Here is a 21,463-nt window from a genome sequence, read left to right on the forward strand (position 1 = left end):
GGAATGTCCGGGGAGTTAAAAAATGAAAGGGGCTTTATAGCGATTAAAACATTTAATATGTGTAACATTGCGCTGTTTATCTTCTCCTCCCCTCCCCCGCCTGTCTCCAGCACCGCACCCGGGGACTAGCAGGGAGGGGAGAGACCTTGCAGTGTAATGAGAACCGATTGGCTGCTCCTCAGGAAAGGGGAGTGTCCGGCTTATCCTTTCTCCCTTTCACTCCCAGAGCCATTTTTGCATTTTTTGCACATTTAAAAAATCATTTTATCCTGAAGATGACAAAAAAACCCCCAAATATAGGTTTTCTAAAAGTAGAGACTTTAGAGAATAAAATAGCGGCAGTTCTATTTTTTTATGTCACAAAATATTATCACAAAGTCTAGGAAATGCCAAATTTCACTAAAAAATATACTTACGTTAATTTCAGGGCACAAAAAAGCAATAAATGACCCATTTATGTGTAAAAATATAAAAGCCGAGGTTGCAGCGAGTAAATAGATATCCAACATGTCAAACCTTAAGTTGTGTGTGCTGAAATGGTGACAACCTTTAGTCCCCGGTATTATCTATAGGGGACACATTTATAGCCCCTTCTAGGTCATCAGTATAGAGTACGGAGGAGGTCTGCTCCTAGAATTATCCTCTCATTCTGGTGTGACCGGCGATATGTAACGTTTATCACAATCAATGTTATCACATGTAGGCCCTCCAGCGTGTGCTCTTACATTTGGGCGTGCATATATGTGGGGGAGGGGGGGCCTTAAAATTTTTTAAAGGGATGAGTTATGTACTTGGGTGTAACTTTAATTGTTTGCATTTAAAAAAACATTTTTACTTAAGGGGACAAAGTCCTCTATGAGATGACTTTTGATGAGAGGTTCTCTTTATTGAGACATCCAGGGTCTAAAAGACCCCCAATGTCTCCCCTGTACTGCATTGGATGTAATGTAGCGCACATCGCACCGCATTACATTCTTTGCTGGCCTCAAGTGTGGGGGAAATCTGTCATAACGTCACTTCTGGGTCAGGACAAGAAGGGAGTGAATGTGTCCGCTCTCCTCCGTCCCCTCTACCCTCCGACACCCGCTGACCCGGGCCCACAGATGGGCAAGCAGAGCCGGGGAAGCATAGTAGGTACAGGAGAGGTTCACACACACGGGGTTGCAGAGGCTGGCACCTGAAAGGAGAGCCCTGTGGCTTGCCCTCAGCAGGGATAAAGATTAAACACAATACTTGCCCGGCCCCCAGAACTACATGTCCCGGGCGTCGGGTGATGTAAAGTGACCATCCCGGCATGATGAGCCGACATTGACCTCACAGCACTGCCCCAGAGCAAACTAGTCATAGGAAGGATCAGATTTATCATTCCTTGTCTGCAGATCTAATACTCAATAAAACCAGTTCAGAGACCAAACAAACCCAACAGAGAAAAGGGGCCCCGGACCTCAAAATTGTAGTAAACACTAAACAGTCCAAACAAAATGTCTTCCCATGAGGGGAGTAGTTCTTCAATGTCCAGCAACCCTCCTATTCCCCCCTCACATCCACATCCTATTATTGTGTGACCAATACCATCCAAATCATTCTTACTTTCATTTCCCAAAGTTATCCGTCTACAAGGAGACCTGTATAGATCACATGATGGCACCAATGAGGATGGAGGAGGACCGGAGTCACATGACTGAGAAGATACTAAACCTCACCCTGGAGATCATCTACCTGCTGACCGGAGAGGTGAGGAGGATTCTGGGAGGTCACATGACATCACTCTCATCTCTATTAATAAAACACAGACCTGACCGGAGAGGTGAGGAGGATTCTGGGAGGTCACATGACGTCACTCTCATCTCTATTAATAAAACACAGACCTGACCAGAGAGGTGAGGAGGATTCTGGGAGGTCACATGACATCACTCTCATCTCTATTAATAAAACACAGACCTGACCGGAGAGGTGAGGAGGATTCTGGGAGGTCACATAACGTCACTCTCATCTCTATTAATAAAACATAGACCTGACCGGAGAGGTGAGGAGGATTCTGGGAGGTCACATGACATCACTCTTATCTCTATTAATACAACACAGACCTGACCGGAGAGGTGAGGAGGATTCTGGGAGGTCACATGACATCACTCTTGTCTCTATTAATAAAACACAGACCTGACCGGAGAGGTGAGGAGGATTCTGGGAGTCTAACATGATATTCTGGTCAATAGACCATTTTATTTTTGCACACATTTAGATGATGTCAGGTGGTTGATATTGTTTTATTTGTCTCCTGATCTGTAGGATTATGTTGTAAAGAAGAAGTCTAGTGGGGAGCCAATCTCAGGAGGATGGAGCAGAACCCAGAGCCTCACCATGGTACCTCCATCTCATTCTCTGATACCTGAGAGGGAGAAAGAGCAGAAGATTCTGGAACTGACCACCATGATGGTCCATCTGCTGACAGGAGAGGTGAGCGGTGCCGGGAATTCTGGGACATTCTCCAGTAACAGACAAGGGATGTGTCTGGATGGTGACTGTATCATTGTGTGTGTCAGGTTCCTATAAGGTGTCAGGGTGTCACTGTCTATTTCTCCATGGAGGAGTGGGAGTATTTAGAAGGACACAAGGATCTCTACAAGGACGTCATGATGGACAATCAGCCGCCCCTCACATCACCGGGTAAGAGGAGACTTTATTGTAAAGGAGAGAGCAGTACGGAGGATCCACCTAGATCCCCCATCATCTGATAAACACATAGAAACAATGGATTCAGTCAGTGTGTGTGTTTCCTACAGATGGATCCAGTCATGGGAACCCACCAGAGAGATGTCCCCGTCCTCTGTATTCCCGGGATTCCACACAGGAAGGTCACACCATCCCTCACCATCATCAGGTAGATGATGACAATTATTGGTAGTTGTGATTTATACACAGCATGTTTGTTACAATGAATGTTTTATTATATCTTTCAGAGTGGAATCCTCGGGGATGATAATATTGATGTTAAAGAAGAGTATAAAGAGGAGGATGAGGAGTATGGAGTGATGGAGGAGTTTTCAGAAGGACACAAGGATATGATGGAGCCACCTAATACCAGGAACCCACCACAGAGATGTCCCCGTCCTCTGTATTCCCGGGATTCCACACAGGAAGGTCACACCATCCCTCACTATTACAAGGTTGGTGGGATGGAGAATCTAGAACATGGACTTGTAGAGACTATGGGCTCCAATCACAAAGCGGTATCTTCCCGTATCCCAGTATGTAGTAAGATGCTGCATTCTGTTTTTTAGTAGTGAAGCCTGCGGGTAATTTACCACTGGTGTCCATAGCAACACTTGTAAATAGCTTGTTGTTAAGGAGAGGGCAGCCGCCAGTGTCCTCAGCAACCAGTAAACAAGGAGCGGACGGCCACCAAGTTCCCCGCTGACAGCTGTGACAGGTCTGGTATGGATTTTGAGGGGATCCCCGATGCCAAAATAATAAAAATAAAGGCGTGGTTTCCCCTCCAAAATCAATACCAGATCCTTAGTGAGTGCCCACCTTCCTCCTGAACCATACCAGGCCACATACCCTCAACATGGGGTGGGTGCTTCAGGGCAGGGGCGCTCTATCCTCCCAAAAGCACCTTGTCCCCATGTCGATGGGGACAAGGGTCCTTCCCCACAACCCTGGCCAGTGGTTGTGGGGGGCATATTGGAATCTAGAAGTCACCTTTAACATGGAGGCCCCCAGATCCCGGCCCCCCACAATGTGAATGAGTATAGAGTACATAGTACCCCTATTCATTCACCAAAAAAAAGTAGTTTAAGAAAAAACGAAGTCATTTTTGAAAAAACAAAAATAAAGAACAATATCCCCCTGATGTAGATCCATCGATGATCCAATCACGATACTCACTGTCATTGCCTTCTTGTGACATCACCAATACAACATGCCCCGGTCAGTGATGTCACCAATACAACATGCCCCGGTCAGTGACGTCACCAATACAACATGCCCTGGTCAGTGACGTCACCAATACAACATGCCCCGGTCAGTGACGTCACCAATACAACATGCCCCGGTCAGTGATGTCACCAATACAACATGCCCCGGTCAGTGTCGTCACCAATACAACATGCCCCGGTCAGTGATGTCACCAATACAACATGCCCCGGTCAGTGACATCACCAATACAACATGCCCCGGTCAGTGACGTCACCAATACAACATACCCCGGTCAGTGACATCACCGAGTGGCACCGTCCCTCAGTATATTTAGTGGCAGGAGGTAGCAGAGCTGTCAGACAGAGGGGAGTCTTCATTGGGAGCGGAGCTTTTCTTTCTGAGTCAGCGGTGACAGCGAGCATCGTGATTGATGATGGATCTACACCGGGGGGGACATTTTGCTTTAGTTTTGCTTTTTAATAAAGGACTTGTCAAAAACTGCCTGCTGTCTATTTAACAGAATACTTTTTGGGGGTGAATAATTAGGGGTACCATGTACCCCATACTCGTTCACATGGGGTGAGGGATCTGAGGGCCCCCTTGTTACATTTTGTAAGTCCTCTGCCTGCAAACCCCCACAGCCACTAGCCTGGGTTGTGGGGAAGAGTCCCTTGTCCCCATCAACATGGACAAGGTGCTCTGGGGGAGCAAAGCCCCCCCGCCCCAGAGCATCCACTCCATGTTAAGGGCATGTGGCCTGGTATGTTTCAGGAGGGGGGTCGCTTGCTCATCCCCCCCTTTCCTGACCTGCCAGCAGCATGCTCAGATAGGGGTCTGGTATGTGTTTCTTTCATTTAGGCAAGGGGTCCACCTCAAAATCCTTACCAGACCCCAGGGGGGGGGGACCTTACAACATTTTCTTAATATTTTGTTGCCGGTAATTTTTTTTTTTTTTCGTGATTTATCGGTTGGTTAGGACGCAGCGGCCGCTCGCTCCCTAACAACCATGTTGTTTACTGGTTGTTAAGGATGCCAGCGTCCGCCCACTCTTTACCAAGCAGTACACATTTCCTGAATGCCGCATGTCTCCACCACTAATTAATGACCGCATGCATTTCATTCTTTATTTCCTTCTGTGAATGTAACGCCTGTTCATGCGGTATTTACTGAGCGTGTTCAGTGTTTGTGGTCAATACCGCAACACGGGATAGGAAATGGACAGTTTCAGGATGGCATGCGGTATTTAGGGGAAATGTACCGACATATCACATGTGATCTGCTTCTGTGAAGGGAGACAATGTGTGGATTTTGTGTGTGATGTCACAATCATAAATCTTACATTTTACAGATGATATTTTCTCTCATTTCCTTGATTTAGAGTGGAGATCCAATCGATATAGAATTTGAGGTGAAAGCAGAAGAAGAAGAGGCGTATGTGAGGGATGATCAGCAGTCTATGGAGGAGGATGGAATAACGGGGACATTTATAGAGGAGGACACTCCTACAGAGATCAGCACAGGTGGGTCATGAACACTAAATCCATTCCTCCACCCATACTGCTCACTGATTGGTCCAGAGTAGGGCGGGGACTGGGTGATATCAGCCTGTAATCCCCTGGTCACTTTCCTGAGCTGTGTTCCCCGTCCTGTATTCCTGGATTTCTCTCGGATAATCTTCCTTCTCTGTGCTGCAGACACAATTTATGTATCTAGACTGGATTTATGGAGGTTCTGGGGTTCAGCTGGCAGCAAAATGTTCATTTCACCATAAGTGTTACTAGACCTAGGCACCTGGGGTGTGTGTATTGGGTGTCCTTCCTCATGTCCAGATCTATTAAGATCTCTGACAGAACATTTCTCCCAGGGTTCCTTGCTCTGTGGTCTGCTGGCTGTGCCGGGTGGAGGGATATGTCTGTAGTGTCTCAGACCCAAGTCACTGAGTGCAGTCTCAGGAGATGGGAGGCAGCGGTGTGGGATCTCTGCAACTTGTCTACAGTAAACATTTAATATTCCACTGATTACTGAATACCAATATTATGAGTCCTGACCCTTACACTGTATATTGTACATTACATACTCCTGACCCCTGCACTATATACTCTATGTTGTACATTACATACCCCTGACCCCTGCACTATATACTCTGTTGTACATTACATACTCCTGACCCTGCACTATATACTCTATGTTGTACATTATATACTCCTGACCCCTGCACTATATACTCTATGTTGTACATTACATACTCCTGACCCCTGCACTATATACTCTATGTTGTACATTCCATAGTCCTGACTTCTGCTCTCCCCCTCCCCCTCCCCCCACTGCTATATATACACATAATATGGATTATCTTTTGTTCTACCAGCTGGACATTTTATATCGGACGATGTGATTGGAGCACAGACTTTTACATGGTGATAATAATGTGATAACATCCTCCAACTTTGGACCCTTAAACAGAAAGTGATAATGAGGGAGGAGTCAATCCCCCAATGATGGTGGTCTTCAGGATCAGTCCAGTCTTCATCTTGGTTGTTCTCCCCCCATCCTCATTCTCTGACCTCTGGTGGGGCTCAGCCCCGCTTTTCTTCATGACTAAATCATGGACTAAATAAGGAAGTGCAGTACTTCTTGTGTTGGGAAGATGGCGATGAGTGATAGAGGGGGTGGGGACCCTCGTCCTATAATCCCCTCATCACTGTCCCTCCTATAAAAGACAGTTCTGGTTGTTTCCTCACTCTCTGACTAAGGTCCATGAATAAAGAAATGACCTGGTAGGAGATCAGAGGAGCCATTTCCTAGTTCCCTTGAGGGTGGAATTGTAAGCTCCTCAGAGACCAAGCTGCCTGATGTGGGCGGAGTCCTGGTTTGGGGGAACCAATCAGCTCCTGTCTAGTAATCCTCTTTGTCTTTGTATTTTAGTCCATGGCCGGGAGATGAGGAAAACCTCCGAGGATTGTCTCACTTTGTCTCCAGACTGGAAAGTAGAAAATGAGGACATCACACAGTATAGTCCAGGAGAAAACCCGGCTCCCTCCAATGTCCATCCGGCACCACCCAGTGTAGATGGACCATCGGATTCCTTGTATCCTGAGGAACCTCAGACTGTGCGGGACCAGGCCAGCCTTCCAACAGGGAAGAGCTTCTCCTGTACTGAGTGCGGGAAAGGATTCCGTTATAAATCCAGACTTAATAGGCATGAAAGATCTCACACAGGTGAGAAGCCATATTCCTGTGCTGAGTGCGGGAAATGTTTTGTATCAAAATCACATCTTGTCATACATCAAAAGCTGCACACAGGAGAAAAAATAAATTCCTGTCATGAGTGCGGGAAATGTTTTTCACAGAAGTCCCATCTTTACACACATCAGAGATCTCACACGGGGGAAAAGCCATATTCCTGTTCTGAGTGTGGGAAATGTTTTTCACATAAATCCAGTCTTTACAGCCATCAGAGATATCACACGGGGGAGAAGCCGTATTCCTGTCCTCAGTGCTGGAAATGCTTTTCAGAGAAGTCCGTTCTTTCCAGACATCAGAGATCTCACACGGGTGAAAAGCCATTTTCCTGTCCTGAGTGTGGGAACTGTTTTACACAGAAGTCTAGTCTTTATGTACATCAGAGATCTCACACAGGGGAGAAGCCTTATTCCTGTCCTGAGTGCGGGAAATGTTTTTCAGACAAGTCTAGTCTTTACAAACATCAGAGATGTCACACGGGGGAGAAGCCGTATTCCTATCATGAGTTTGAGAAATGTTTTTCAAGGAGCTTCAATCTTTCTAGGCATACGAAATCTCACACAGAGGAGAAGCCACTTTCTTCTCCTGAGTGAGGGAAATGTTCCTCACTGAAGTCCTGCCTTCCTGTACATCAGGGGTCCCACACAACCCTGGAGGTGTATTAGTGCCTTGAGTGCGGGAAATGTTTTCTAGATGAATGTTGCTGGACATCCCAGCTCTCATGTGGGGAAGAAGCACACCCTGATATACACCTCAGATATACTCCATGGCTGATCTTCATCATGGAAGGAACAGTTCATAAGGAGATCAGAGGTCCCCAAAGACACGGATGAAGTGTGGGACCGGGTTGCCCATTGATGGCAGGAGAAGAATAACAATGGAGTCCTGCCCTGTGATTGGCTGAGTCTATAAATTGTTGACTGAATGAGCCGTCATTCACCCAGACGTGACCAGTTTGGTCCATACTTGAAGGAGAAGTTCCCCTTTTTGGGCAGAATTTCCCTCCCATAATACACAGAAGCGTTCTCTGATGCCGTCTCTGGCCCGGCCGTCCCGATGGGCTTTCCTCTCCCCTCATCCACAGGACCATCACTTGTCTGTCAGTTTATTGGATCGTTGGAACGGATTTTCAGATTGCATCATTTCCTGTCCATGATATCTTAGCATTCACTTCCTGTAGGCCACATCCCAGAAGCCTTCACTTCCTTGTTGCATCACAGAAGGGGGTGTGACAGGGCGTGTTCACCGCTTGGGACCACACCTCCCTCATTATAATACCTTCCTATACAATCTGATTGGACAATCTCCTCTAGATCTCCCCCCAGCTATGTAGTACAAGGGCAGACAAAGTCCAGGGTATGGAATGTGTGACAATTTATATTGGGAACTTGTGAGGCCTGGGGGCTGCAAATGCATTAAGATGTACCGAGGGTTCCGGGGGGAGCGCAGATTAGTAACGTTTGTAACCGTTTTAGGATCACCCAAAAGAGGACAGAGAGGCAAGTGAGGGGATATGAAGTTGCTGGAATATTTATCAGAGTTTCAGGTGCAGAGTGTGTGACCCATCAAGAGGCTGATAGACGTAGGTCTGGATTTAGGAGGAAGCCATGGGAGTGAATGGTGAGAAGTTTGAGAACAGAGCAATGCTTCTAAGTCAGCCCATAAGGAGCCATGTATTGTGGTGTAAAGGGGGGTTAGTGGGGTAATCTGGGCACCAAGAAATATTTAGTAACATTTGGAACACCCAAACCTCCTTGTTCCTTATGTATAAACATAGCATGTCTTGGGATTCGTGGCCCTTTGTCTGCTCAGTTGAATCACAAGACCTGATTTTTAAAAAGATTTCAGAGTATAGGAGGAGATGGGGATTGATGGGGGTGGGGATGGGGAAGAGTACAGAACAAGTAAAGGAGTTTTGGTAAAATTGCCAATTTTCCATCACTGATCCTCCCTATCCAGGAGAGGTGAAGATGAGTCCAGGACAGAAGTAGGACTCTCAAGTATTTGAAAGTGGGGATGTAGTTGGCCTCATGGAGTGTGTTGTACGAGCGAGGGAGATGAATGCCCAAATAATCCAGGTAGGAGGTGGGCCAAGGAAACTATCATTCTGTTTTACAGAGGAAAGGGAAATGTATGGAGTACAGAGAATAGGACTGGCAGGGAGGTGTTGGGTTGGACCAAAGTAAGCAAAAGATCATCAGCAAACAATCTGACTTTACCCAGTTCAGGACCGACCACCACACTTATACTGCGGCAGGGCAGTCCCTCTGTTCCAGATCACATACAGTACATGTACACGTGTGAGCCCACCGCCCTGACTATGGTGTCATTCAGTACACCACAAGCCGATTATCAGGTCCAGGCCAATGATTTCTGGCCTGGACCTGCTGATCACCTGGACCTGCTGATCACCTGTACAGAATCAGAGATCATTCTGTGTCCATATTTATAAACACAGGAACTGGAAAGGTACACTAGTGAAGAGGAGCACAAATAATACAAAGTATTCCCACAAGCAGCTAAAAAAGGTGATCAATAATCAATAAACCAACTTATCAGTGAATTCAACTAAAACAACGCTGCCCACACCTAAACACACTCATATAAATGTGCAAAAATGTCAATAAATAGAAATACAGCGCCGAGCTTTCCTTAACCACTTTAAGTCCCCCCTATAATAGAAATACTGCCACAGGGCGGACTCCCTGTGCAAAATCATGTGTATATGATAGCTATGCCCAATAGAAATTGCGGTTACTGTCTGTGTCCCCATTAGGGAGATTCACTGTCTCTATTTGTCCTGTTTTCATTGTGAACATAAAAAAAATCCCACACTTTGGGTTGTCCCCAGAAAAGTAATAGAAGAGAAATCTTCCAATGGGGACGCTGGTTCTGGTGGTCACCAAGGAACTTCCTTAATTGGGAAGAATTTTCTCTCACTTCCTGTTTGGCTGACACAAGAAGTGAAGGGAAATCTGCACAATGGTGCACAGATGTAAAAAAAAAACTGACAGTGTATTTTTTGTTGCATTCAGTAAAAAACAAAGAAAAATGAACAAATAGGAACACATTTTATTAAAAATAAAGAGTACAGTGTTAAAGTTTATACCTTTGACTGTATTTTGCAAGATGACTTTTCTGCATTGGGGATGTTACCCATTTCTAATCTGTGTACTCTGGAAATATTGAACTGCTCTGTGAGTGTGGAATTGTCTCTATAAATAAAGAATTTGAAAAAAAATAGAGAGTACATACACATTAATTTTTGTTGCATTTAATAAAAAAAAAAAAATGAATAAATAGGAACAATTTTTAATGGTATTTTCATTTTTTTTTTTTGCATTTAATAAAAATATTTGCACAGTGGCTAAATGGTTATCACTTCTGCCTGGCAGCACAAGGATCATTGGTTCAAATCCCAACCACAGCATCACCTGCCTGGAGTTTGCATGTTCTCCCTGTGCCTGCATGGGTTTCCTCTGGGACTCCGGTTTCCTCCTACACTCCAAAGACATGCTGGCAAGTTAATTGAATCCTGTCTAAAATTGGCCCTAATATAGTGTATGAATGTAAGTTAAGGACTTGAGATTGTATGTCCCTTGAGGGGTGGGGACTGATGTGAATGTACAAGATATATGTAAAGAGCTGCGTAAATTGATGACGCTATATAAGTAATGGAAATAAATAATAAAAAAGGAAAGAATGAATAAACAGGAACAAATTTTATAAGAAATAAAAAGAGTACATGCAAAGGTAACGTATACACACACATTCCTGAATATCCATGCATAGACTGGGGACAAGTCCATTTACATATTAAAAGGGAATTCCTGAAGAGTGATAGACTATGGGGACTATTCTGGTGCTAATTCTATTTAAAAGGCAAACTGTATCTGTGTGACTGTAATGAGAGAAATGGTAATGGTCCAATGGACAATAGTATACTGTGCTGTCCTGGGTGACCAGGGTGGGAAACAATTGTCCATTTCAGCAATTAACATTTTCATGATTAGATGTTTGGTCAAAAAATCAGAAATCCCTCCAGCAGGTATTAATCTGTATATGAAGGGAAGATTAACAGCTAAAGACTTTATACCCACATGGAGGTAAGATATATTTTAAATATATTCTAAAAATATTCTTCCCAATATTTTGACATATATTTGAAATACCACAATTTTGGCCGTATATATATGCTGCATGTTAAAATGAGTTTTTTATATATTCCAAAATATATTAAAAATATCTTTAAAAATATATATTTTTAAAATGTATTCTTCAGATTTTTTTTAACATATAAAAAAGTAACTTTAACATATATTTTTACATATATTTGTAAATGCATTCCAAAAATGTAGATTAAATGTATTTACAAAGGCATACAGTATATATGTAAATGTATTTTTAAAAATATGTTTCCTATATTTTGTAATACAAATGCATTTCAACATACAATATATATATATTTATTGAAATATCTTTAGAAATATATTGCATATGACCAAAATTGTAGTATTTCAATACATTTTGGAAGAATATTTTTAAAATATATTTAACCACTGGACATCCTGAGGATTTACCCCCCTTCCTGTTTTTGCTGTTCGGCGCTGCACTATTTCAACTGACAATTGCGCAGTCATGCAATGCTGTACCCAAATGAAATCTACGTCCTTTTTTTCATACAAATAGAGCTTTCTTTCATTGGTATTTGATCACCTGTGCGGTTTTTATTTTTCACACCATAAACAAGAAAAGGCCAAACTTTTTGAAGAAAAAGGATATTTTTTACTTTTGGCTATAAAAAATATATAGTAAACTCAAAGTTCGTTATACATTTAGGCCAAAATGTATTCTGCTCCATGTTCTGGTAAAAAAATCCCAATCAGTGTATATTGATAGTTATAGCGTCTACAAACTATGGGATAGATAATGGAATTTACACAGCTTTACTTTCTGACTGCCCATCACATTTCTTGAGGTGCTAAAATACCAGGATAGTACAAACACCCCCAAATACCAGGACAGTACAAACACCCCCAAATACCAGGACAGTACAAACACCCCCAAATACCAGGATAGTACAAACACCCCCAAATACCAGGATAGTACAAACACCCCCAAATACCAGGACAGTACAAACACCCCCAAATACCAGGACAGTACAAACACCCCCAAATACCAGGACAGGTCAAACACCCCCAAATACCAGGATAGTACAAACACCCCCAAATACCAGGACAGTACAAACACCCCCAAATACCAGGATAGTACAAACACCCCCAAATACCAGGATAGTACAAACACCCCCAAATGACCCCTTTTCGGAAAGTAGACACCCTAAGCTATCTGCTGAGAGATATATTGAGTTCATGGAAGGTTTTTTTTGTTCCACTACTTTTTGGAAAATGACAAAAATATATATTTTTTTTACACAAAGTTGTCATTTAAGTGATATATTTCTGGCATGAGCCATGGGTATATGTGGAATTATATATATAGACTTTTTGGGAGCCTAGCCACATACAGGAGCCTGAAATCCAATGACCACTTTGAAAGCCTGAAGGTGCGTAACTTCCTCATTATACTTCCTCACTACCTATCACAGTTTTGGAGGCCCTGAAATGCCAGGATAGCACCAAACCCCCCAACCCCAAATTAACCCTTTTTGGAAAGTAGACACCCCAAGGAATTTAAAAAGAGGCATGGTGAGTATTTTTCAGATCTCATGTTTTTCACAAGGTATTGAAATATTCAAAAAGAAAAGAAATAATATGTTTTTGTTTTTTTTCTTCATTTTATAAAACTTTGTGGCAACAAATGAGATCTGCAAAATACTCACCATGCTTCTTATTAAATTCCTTGGGGTGTCTACTTTCCAAAAAGGGGTAATTTGGGGGGGTTAGGTGATATCCTGGCATTTCAGGGCCTCCGAAACTGTGATAGGTAGTCTGGAAGTGTAATGAGGAAATAAAGCCCTTTAAAAGCCTGAAGGTGCTTATTGGATTTTGGGGTCCTGTACTTGGCTAGACTGCCAAAATGTCTCTCACATGTGGTACCCCCATACTCGGGAGAAGTAGCAGAATGTATTTTGGGGTGTAATTCCACGTATACCCATGGCTTGTGTGAGCAATAAATCATTTAAATGACAATTTTAATTTTTTGTCATTTTCCAAAAACTTAAATTCTATGACTTCATGATCTTCAGTTGAGTGATATGCAGGACCCAACTTCGGTAACTGGATCTTGGTGTGTGGAATATACCTGGGATAATATTTCAGTTTAGATATATGCCACACTTATTTTTGTAATTTTTTTTGTAATTAAATGAAGCAAGTCTTTCTTTTGAGCCGAGTGCAAAGTTCCAGGAGAGACGACATAGGAAGCCTCTAGGTACTAGAACTATTGTGTGATCGTTAGAGAACACATCCAGATGGAGATTAGTGAGAAGTTTGACTCACTATAATTGAGTTTCCTGGAGACCTACAATTGACTTTAATCCAGATATCTCCTGGCTTTCCATAGACAATGGTGCTTGTTTAGATAACACACATCTGCAAGGACTTGTGAGAACCGGAGTCACTAAGGTTTAGTCCACCATTGTCATTGTACGGTATCTTGTGTTTGATCATCTGCGAGGTCCTGTGAGAACCAGAGTCACTAAGGTTCAGTCCCACCATTGTCATTGTACGGTATTTTGTGTTTGATCATCTGCAAGGACTTGTGAGAACCAGTCACTAAGGTTCAGTCCACCATTGTCATTGTACGGTATTTTGTGTTTGATCATCTGCAAGGACTTGTGAGAACCAGAGTCACTAAGGTTCAGTCCCTGTTAGATTTCCAGAGTTATGAAAAAACTCTATTAATATTTCTAGGTTCTTGTAGATGGTTGTGGGAAGAAATCCTTATGGAAGCCAGTTCAGTATGAGCAGTGTGACTTTTTTTGATCACACACCAAAAATACAAAGTCAATAAAAAACAGTAAATTCAGATATACAGTTGTGACCAAAATTATTCAACCCCCACTGAAATTGAGTGTTTTGGCCAGTTTGACATTGCTTTTGATCATTCAGTCATCTTGCTTACATTTACATTAAAGAGGCACTTGTAGGTCAGACAAATATAACATAACAGTTATAATGAAATAACCACAAATGTCTTTTCTGTGCTCACAGCATTATCAGTTTTATTCAACCCCCAAGTGACATTCAATCTTAGTACTTAGTACAGCATCCTTTTACAGTTATAACAGCTTTTAAACGTGAAGCATAGCTTGACACAAGTGTCTTGCAGCGATCTACGGGTATCTTCGCCCATTCTTCATGGGCAAAGGCCTCCAGTTCAGTCACATTCTTAGGCTTGCGCACTGCAACTGCTTTCTTTAAGTCCCACCAGAGGTTCTCAATCGGATTTAAGTCTGGTGACTGCGATGGCCACTCCAAAATGTTCCAGCCTTTCCTCTGCAACCATGCTCTAGTGGACTTGGAGGTATGCTTGGGATCATTGTCCTGTTGAAAGGTCCAACGTCTCCCAAGCCTCAGGTGTGTGACGGACTGCATCACGTTTCCATCCAATATCTCCTGGTACTGAAGAGAATTCATGGTACCTTGCACACGCTGAAGCTTCCCTGTACCTGCAGAAGCAAAACAGCCCCAAAGCATGATTGACCCTCCACCATGCTTCACAGTAGGCAAGGTGTTCTTTTCATCATAGGCCTTGTTCTTCCTCCTCCAAACATAGCGTTGATCCATGGGCCCAAACAGTTCTAATTTTGTTTCATCAGTCCACAGAACACTATCCCACAACTTTTGTGGTTTGTCCACATGGCTTTTGGCATACTGCAGTCGACTCTTCTTATTCTTTGGAGACAGCAAGGGGGTACGCCTGGGAGTTCTGGCACGGAGGCCTTCATTACGCAGTGTGCGTCTTATTGTCTGGGCTGAAACTTCTGTACCCACATCTGACAAATCTTTTCTCAGTTCCTCAGCAGTCACACGGGGACTTCTCTCCACTCTACGCTTCAGGTAGCGCACAGCAGTCGAAGTCAGCATCTTCTTTCTGCCACGACCAGGTAGCGTTTCAACAGTGCCCTTTGCCTTGAATTTGCGAATGATGCTTCCTAAGGTGTCTCTTGGTATGTTTAACATCTTTGCAATCTTCTTATAGCCATTGCCCTTCCTGTGAAGAGAAATCACCTCTTCTCTTGTCTTCCTGGACCATTCTCTTGCCTTCACCATGTTTGTAACCACACCAGTAAATGTCTAGAAGGAGCTGAGTATCACAGTCATTTTAAAGCTGCCTAATTGGTGCTTATTATGCTTGATTGCTGCTCGGTGACATCCACAGGTGTTTTCAATACCTGATGGAAAGCACCTGTATGAACCTCTGTTCTTCAGAGTGGTAGTCTTTAAGGGGTTGAATAATTGTGGCAATGAAGAAACCACATAAGAACCATTTACTACTGTATTACATAAACAATTGATGTCATTTTAGTTGCATTTGGGTAGTTACAACGTCCTTGTAGGATTTGATTCTGAATACAATTCCAAATGTACACTATAGTCCCTAAACCCCTTTACAGCATTGGGGGTTGAATAATTTTGGTCACAACTGTATGTAGCTTAAAATGAAATAAAAATAAAGAATAAATTGCCTTGGATATTAGGAAATAATGTAGTTCCTTTGCATAGCTTAGATAGAAGTTTTTGGCCTAGTTTAAGAAATGACCATGTGCTATTCTTTTGTTCTTTGTCCAAGCACGTGCTTTGAGTAAGAGTGTGTAAAAAGAATGTCTCTGTGTGTGAGTGAATGAAGTGAAGTGTAGTGTATCTGAGAAGCTTCTGCCTCGTTCTTTGAAAAGCTGCATACTTAAAATGCATGAGAAATTAGGTCCTCCCATTAAGCTTTGTTTCAAATTCGCGGGCTTCTAAACTACTCCCATAATCACTCCCAGTTTGAATAGAAACATGTGTTCCCATTCAAACCACCAAGTCATTATCATGATTGACATGCAGACTATGAAAAAGGTTTCTGAAGTTCTTATGTTACATACAACTGTCTAAATCCATGATTTATGACTACAATTTAAACTCTCAGACTCATTATAAGAATTCACAATATGGTATACATTACATGAGTATTTTAAAAAACAACATGACTTTAAACCTCTACTGATTACCTTTAGCTCAAACACAAATAATTCACATCTGACCACTGAAATGCAAAACCTCACATTCACATCCAATTAAGAGGGTATATTCTGCCAGCATATATTTCAAAAACTACTAAAGACCGAATTAAAGTTTGGATATTAAAAATTAATATTACATTCCCCTCTGAAATTCATATTAATTTATAACAAGCACACATCATTTATATCACAAACACTCAGGTTTTGATTTAGTAATCTCAAATGTATCATTATTTGTAACTGAGTCAGCATAACCAGAAAGTATTTTTCTCTGAAGTATATCTTGTAATAGATTATCTCCTTTCCTAATTTCACTTCTAATTCGCTTATAGAAACTGTTCATTTTACACATCAAACATAATTGAAATATAATACATAATATGATAATAATAAAAATAATTATTACAGGATGTAATAAAATATTTCCTGCTGCAGATGCAATTGAAGTTTTTCCCAACATTGATACAGTACGTTTAAATTTTGACCACCAAGAATGACCTGAAAATTCAGACCATTCATGTTCTATATCTTTTAAACTCCCTTGTTCATGTTTAAATAATATTTCTGCTTTTTGAAGTTCATCTGATAATGCTATCAGTAAACCTTCATCTTTTTGAATAACATTTGCCCAATCTCTCCATGGGAATTCATCCACTTGAGATATATTGTACTGTATGGGAAGAGCACTTATATTTTTCATAAGCATGTTTGTTAAATTCATTCTCATCCCATTAACACTTATTGCTGAAATATCTCCTTCTATACAGAACAAACCTCAACTTAAGTTTTCTGTATGTGTACAAGAAGAGAAGAAGGATTGAACCCTTTCTGAGTCAGACATAACTTGAAAACAAACTTTCTTTTTATCTACAATTGAGATTAACTCAGAAGTGGTTTTAACCTTTTCTATCCTTGCTGAACATAGAGTATGGTTATGGTAACAAGAATGAAATATACCTTTGTCTTGATTAGGTAGACAAATCACTTTAGACTGAAATTGTAAACATGAAGACAGATCTAATTGTTCTAACTCAAAATTATTATCAGTAAATGCAAAATCTGTATATTGCAGATGATAATATAGTAACTGTGTGTTGCTAACTGGTAATCCCAAGACAGTGATTGGAACCAACATTTGTTCTTTTCCTGCTACAGGAATCATTGAAGAACTATAACATATGTTCTGATAACATCCAATCCACTTATTTACCCACAGATCAGTATGGTTTATGGCATATACATACTCTCTTGGTAAATTTTGTACAATACCTATAGGAGTTATTCCACTTTGAAAAGCTTGAGCTATTATTTTAAAATTTGTGGAATATTCCATCTGAATTTCTAAACATGCTCTGGCTATATGGGAATGCTGTTCACTTGACATTAAATTAAGAGTAATATTCTCTAAGTGTAATATAGATGGACCCATAATATTGGCTGTTTTAATCACCATATTTTCCAATATTTGATTCAAGTTTCTTTGTACTTTAATACTATTGCTTCCCACTAAACCGGCTGTCTCGAGATCAGACTTTAATGTACTAATGTCCATGCTATTTGAAATACTACCAATAGTACCTATTCCTCCTAAAATACCTTCAACTATACCACGTTTATTCCTGTGAGGATTCCTAATATCAGTACCAAACCATCTTTCAATACCTAATTCCATGTTAACCAGATGTTCTTTACATTGTGGAAACCTTGTTGAGATTTTCCATTCTGAAATGTTAAAGTTCCACACTATAATAACAAACTTTCCTTCTCTCAACAGAAGTCTGGTCTGGAAATGGTTAATTTGGAAGGGACTGGCTGGAATAAATTTCTTATCCGTACACTGTGTTCTTTTAGGGGATAGTACAATTACATTTGTATTTACACATTTCTTCGGATAATTTTCTATTGATATGCAGCATTCATATATACCTGTATCATTAATTGATATAGTGTTTTGATGATACACAAAGTTATCATTATCCCAGTTCAAATTACCAAAAATACTTTTATGGATAACATCAGTTTTATCATGAAGAAAACTTCCCAAAAATTCACCATTCCTTTTCCAAGTTAATAATGAATTTTGAGGTAGGTGTATTTGTATATTACACATCAAATTCAGATTATCCTTTCCTTCTACAAGTCTTAATGATTGAGGAGATATTTTTATCTCTGGGACAATCAAATCTACCACAGTAACAATTACTTTGACTTTAGTTTGAACCAAAGCTCTTGTCACTTGGAAATCCCATATTTTCACTATGTCCTCTTTTTCATTACCATTTATATTCAAATGTTCAGGATCAAGAAAGTGTGAATAACTTTGTAATTGATACCAAATATCTGTTTTAGAACTTCCTATATTTCCAGTATTTAACATGTCTATGGAAATATCTCCTGACCAAATAGTAGGTTCATTTCCCTTTAAAACTATTAACCAGTATCCCATATCGGATAAATTACATTCAAAGTTACTAGTTTCGTTATTGATCCTATAAAATCCTTGCATTTTAACAAATTTTGATTTAGACTCTATTTTAGCTCTAACTTCAATATCATTATTATGAACGAAATACAATTCCGAACAACAAGTTCTACCATAACCTATGCACATATATCCTAGCAAGTCTTCAGCTGTATTAATGTTACTGTCTTTAGGAAAAAATCTTTTGTTCCTAATAAGTGTAGTGTCTTTCTTATGTAGGGCTTCAGTCTTGTTAACTTCTGCATTGCTGGAAAAGTTTATGTTGTAGATTACTAATATTGTCATTGTCACTAAGAAAATAATCAATCCTGTAATAAGTCTTTTCTTTCTACTGCTTTGATTTTCCTTATGTTCTTTTGTTGTAATGTTTATTTTTCTTTGGAATCTGCGATGCTTTGTTTCTTCCGGATTATTGAAATCCATGTCTGCAAAAGAAATGCAGTATCATTATCTCGGTATACACAATTTGCATTGGTCACTGTGCACCCACATTGTTTGTTGTCTGCGCGCATTTTTTACTGAATTAAGAGGTCTTTGCACTTGTACCATTACTCCTTGAACATCCAAAATATCAAATGGACCTTCCCAGTTGCTTTGCCATGGTCCAGTTTTTCTGAAAGTTTTTACCATTACTTGTCCTCCTTTTTCGAACTTAGAAGAATGTGGAGGAACCATTTTTTGCATGCGAGTAGCTGCATGTGGTACAATAGTGTTCAGATTGTCTTGCAACATCTGTAACCACTTTGTTTTTTCTATTGCCTCTTTTTGCGGCGTTGACAAAAACGGTTCATGGGGAAAAACAATACGCATTTTCCTTCCTGTCATTAACTCAAAAGGAGAATACTGTGTTGCAGAAGATGTTGTACTTCTGACACTCATCAGAACCAATGGTACAGCATCAACCCAAGTATTTCCTCTGTCTAATAACATATTTGCAATCCTTGATTTAACAGTCCTATTCATTCTATCCACAATACCTGCAGATTGTGGATGATAGGGCACATGAAATCTCTGTTGTATACCCAAGATTTTACACATTGCCTGCATAATTTTACCTGTGAAGTGGGTTCCTCTGTCACTACTGAGGTTTGTTGGTATACCCCAGACTGGAAAAACATGATTAATTAGCATTTTAGCAGTTGTTAATGCATCATCTTTGCGAACAGGCAAGATTTCAATCCATTTTGAAAAAACATCAACTACAACTAAAGCATACCTGTACCCATTTTTACCTGTAGGTAACGGTCCTATATAGTCTAGTTGTAATGTGGACCATGGTCCATCTGCTGGAGGAGTTCTTTGTAATGGAGGTTTTTGACCCTTTGGTCGAGGATTCACTTGAGCACAGATTAGACAAGATTGAACTACACTGTCTACTGTTTCTTCCATTTTGTCCCAGTAAAATTTTTCCTTGAGTATTTCAAGCAATCTTTGTTTACCTATGTGACCTAGGCTTTCGTGATTGTATTTTGTAAATTCTACCTGTAGATGCTGCGGTATAACAGGACGCAGAAACCCGTTTAAGTCATGAAACAAAATTCCGTATTCACATACAAAGGGAAATTTTGGATCAACCTGAGAAGCAGAAAGAGATGGATCCCTTTTCTGTTCTTCTGCAAAGGAGGGAATCTGTGTGTCTGTCTTCCTAACAACATTAACTGAGACTGGTTCAGACTGCATCACTGGTACTCCGTGTAAAGCTGCTTCCTTTGCTAAGAAATCAGCTGTTCTATTGCCTACACTCATCTCATCATTGTCCTTCCTATGAGATGGAATTTTTACAATTGCATAGGCAATAGGATTTTCCTCTGCTAGCTTAAAAATTGATTCAAGTGTCTCTTTGTGCACTAGGACTTTGTTAGATGCATCTACAAAACCTCTACGTTTCCAAATTGGTAAATAATCTGTCAGGGAACGTACAACATATGAACTGTCACTGTAGATCACTAATGGACTTCTGTTCTCTTCCTTGTCTAATGTCAACACAGTTTTTACTGCTTCAAGTTCTGCCCTTTGAGCTGAAAAATGTCCTGGCAATTTGTGCTGTATGGAATAATTACGCTCTGGATACCAAATTGAATATCCACTGTAATAATTACCTGACATACAGTATCTAGAACCATCAACAAATACAGGTTCATCAATTTTCTCTGCCTCTCTACGGAAAAGAGGAGAGGAAGTTTCTTGGACTTCACATAGACATTCATGTTCTAACCCGTTGTATTCCATCAACTGAGGTAGGACATACTTGGCATTATGTTCAACCTGTATTTGCTTAGGTGATAGAGCCAACAACCATTGAGAAAATCTTTGGTTGGAAACTCCAGGAACATTTTTCTCAAAAAGAAACTTCAAAGTGCTATGTGGAGTTTGTAGAATAATTTTGTTGAATCCTACAATATGCTCTGTTGCTTTTACTGCATAATGTACTCCCACAAGTTGTCTGACACAATCATCAAAACCTTTCTCTACTGGGGTAAGCAGACGTGAGAAGTATCCAAGACTTCTCCAGACTCCTCCTTGTTTCTGAATCAAGACAGCTGAGATTGCAGTTTCTGAAGCATGCACTTGCAAAGCAAATGGTGCTTGCTTATCAACAGTAGCCAAAGCTGGAGCTGTTTGCAAATCATTTT

At 40.8% G+C, this 21,463-nt stretch overlaps 3 protein-coding genes across 3 annotated transcripts; 2 read left to right on the forward strand and 1 right to left on the reverse strand.

The window, feature by feature from the left end:
• Nucleotides 1-1,602: 1,602 nt before the first annotated feature.
• Nucleotides 1,603-2,750, forward strand: LOC149469371 (gastrula zinc finger protein XlCGF66.1-like). The gene is made up of 3 exons (XM_089669386.1): nucleotides 1,603-1,734; nucleotides 2,290-2,457; nucleotides 2,544-2,750. The coding sequence occupies exons 1-3, from the start codon at nucleotides 1,639-1,641 to the stop codon at nucleotides 2,733-2,735; spliced, it is 456 nt and encodes a 151-aa protein (XP_089525512.1). The 5' UTR covers nucleotides 1,603-1,638; the 3' UTR covers nucleotides 2,736-2,750.
• An 818-nt stretch (nucleotides 2,751-3,568) lies between these two features.
• LOC149469372 (uncharacterized) lies at nucleotides 3,569-10,396 on the forward strand. Its single transcript, XM_089669382.1, has 3 exons — nucleotides 3,569-3,577; nucleotides 5,297-5,438; nucleotides 6,844-10,396. The coding sequence occupies exons 1-3, from the start codon at nucleotides 3,569-3,571 to the stop codon at nucleotides 7,752-7,754; spliced, it is 1,062 nt and encodes a 353-aa protein (XP_089525508.1). The 3' UTR covers nucleotides 7,755-10,396.
• A 5,384-nt stretch (nucleotides 10,397-15,780) lies between these two features.
• Nucleotides 15,781-19,294, reverse strand: LOC149469373 (uncharacterized). The gene has a single exon (XM_089669357.1). It carries the CDS (start codon nucleotides 19,251-19,253, stop codon nucleotides 17,124-17,126), a length of 2,130 nt encoding a protein of 709 aa, XP_089525483.1. The 5' UTR covers nucleotides 19,254-19,294; the 3' UTR covers nucleotides 15,781-17,123.
• Nucleotides 19,295-21,463: the final 2,169 nt, after the last annotated feature.

The sequence above is a fragment of the Staurois parvus genome, unplaced genomic scaffold, assembly GCF_062004578.1.
Source record: "Staurois parvus isolate SC_StPar_1 unplaced genomic scaffold, SC_StPar_1.0 ptg000073l, whole genome shotgun sequence".
Lineage (NCBI taxonomy): Eukaryota > Metazoa > Chordata > Amphibia > Anura > Ranidae > Staurois > Staurois parvus.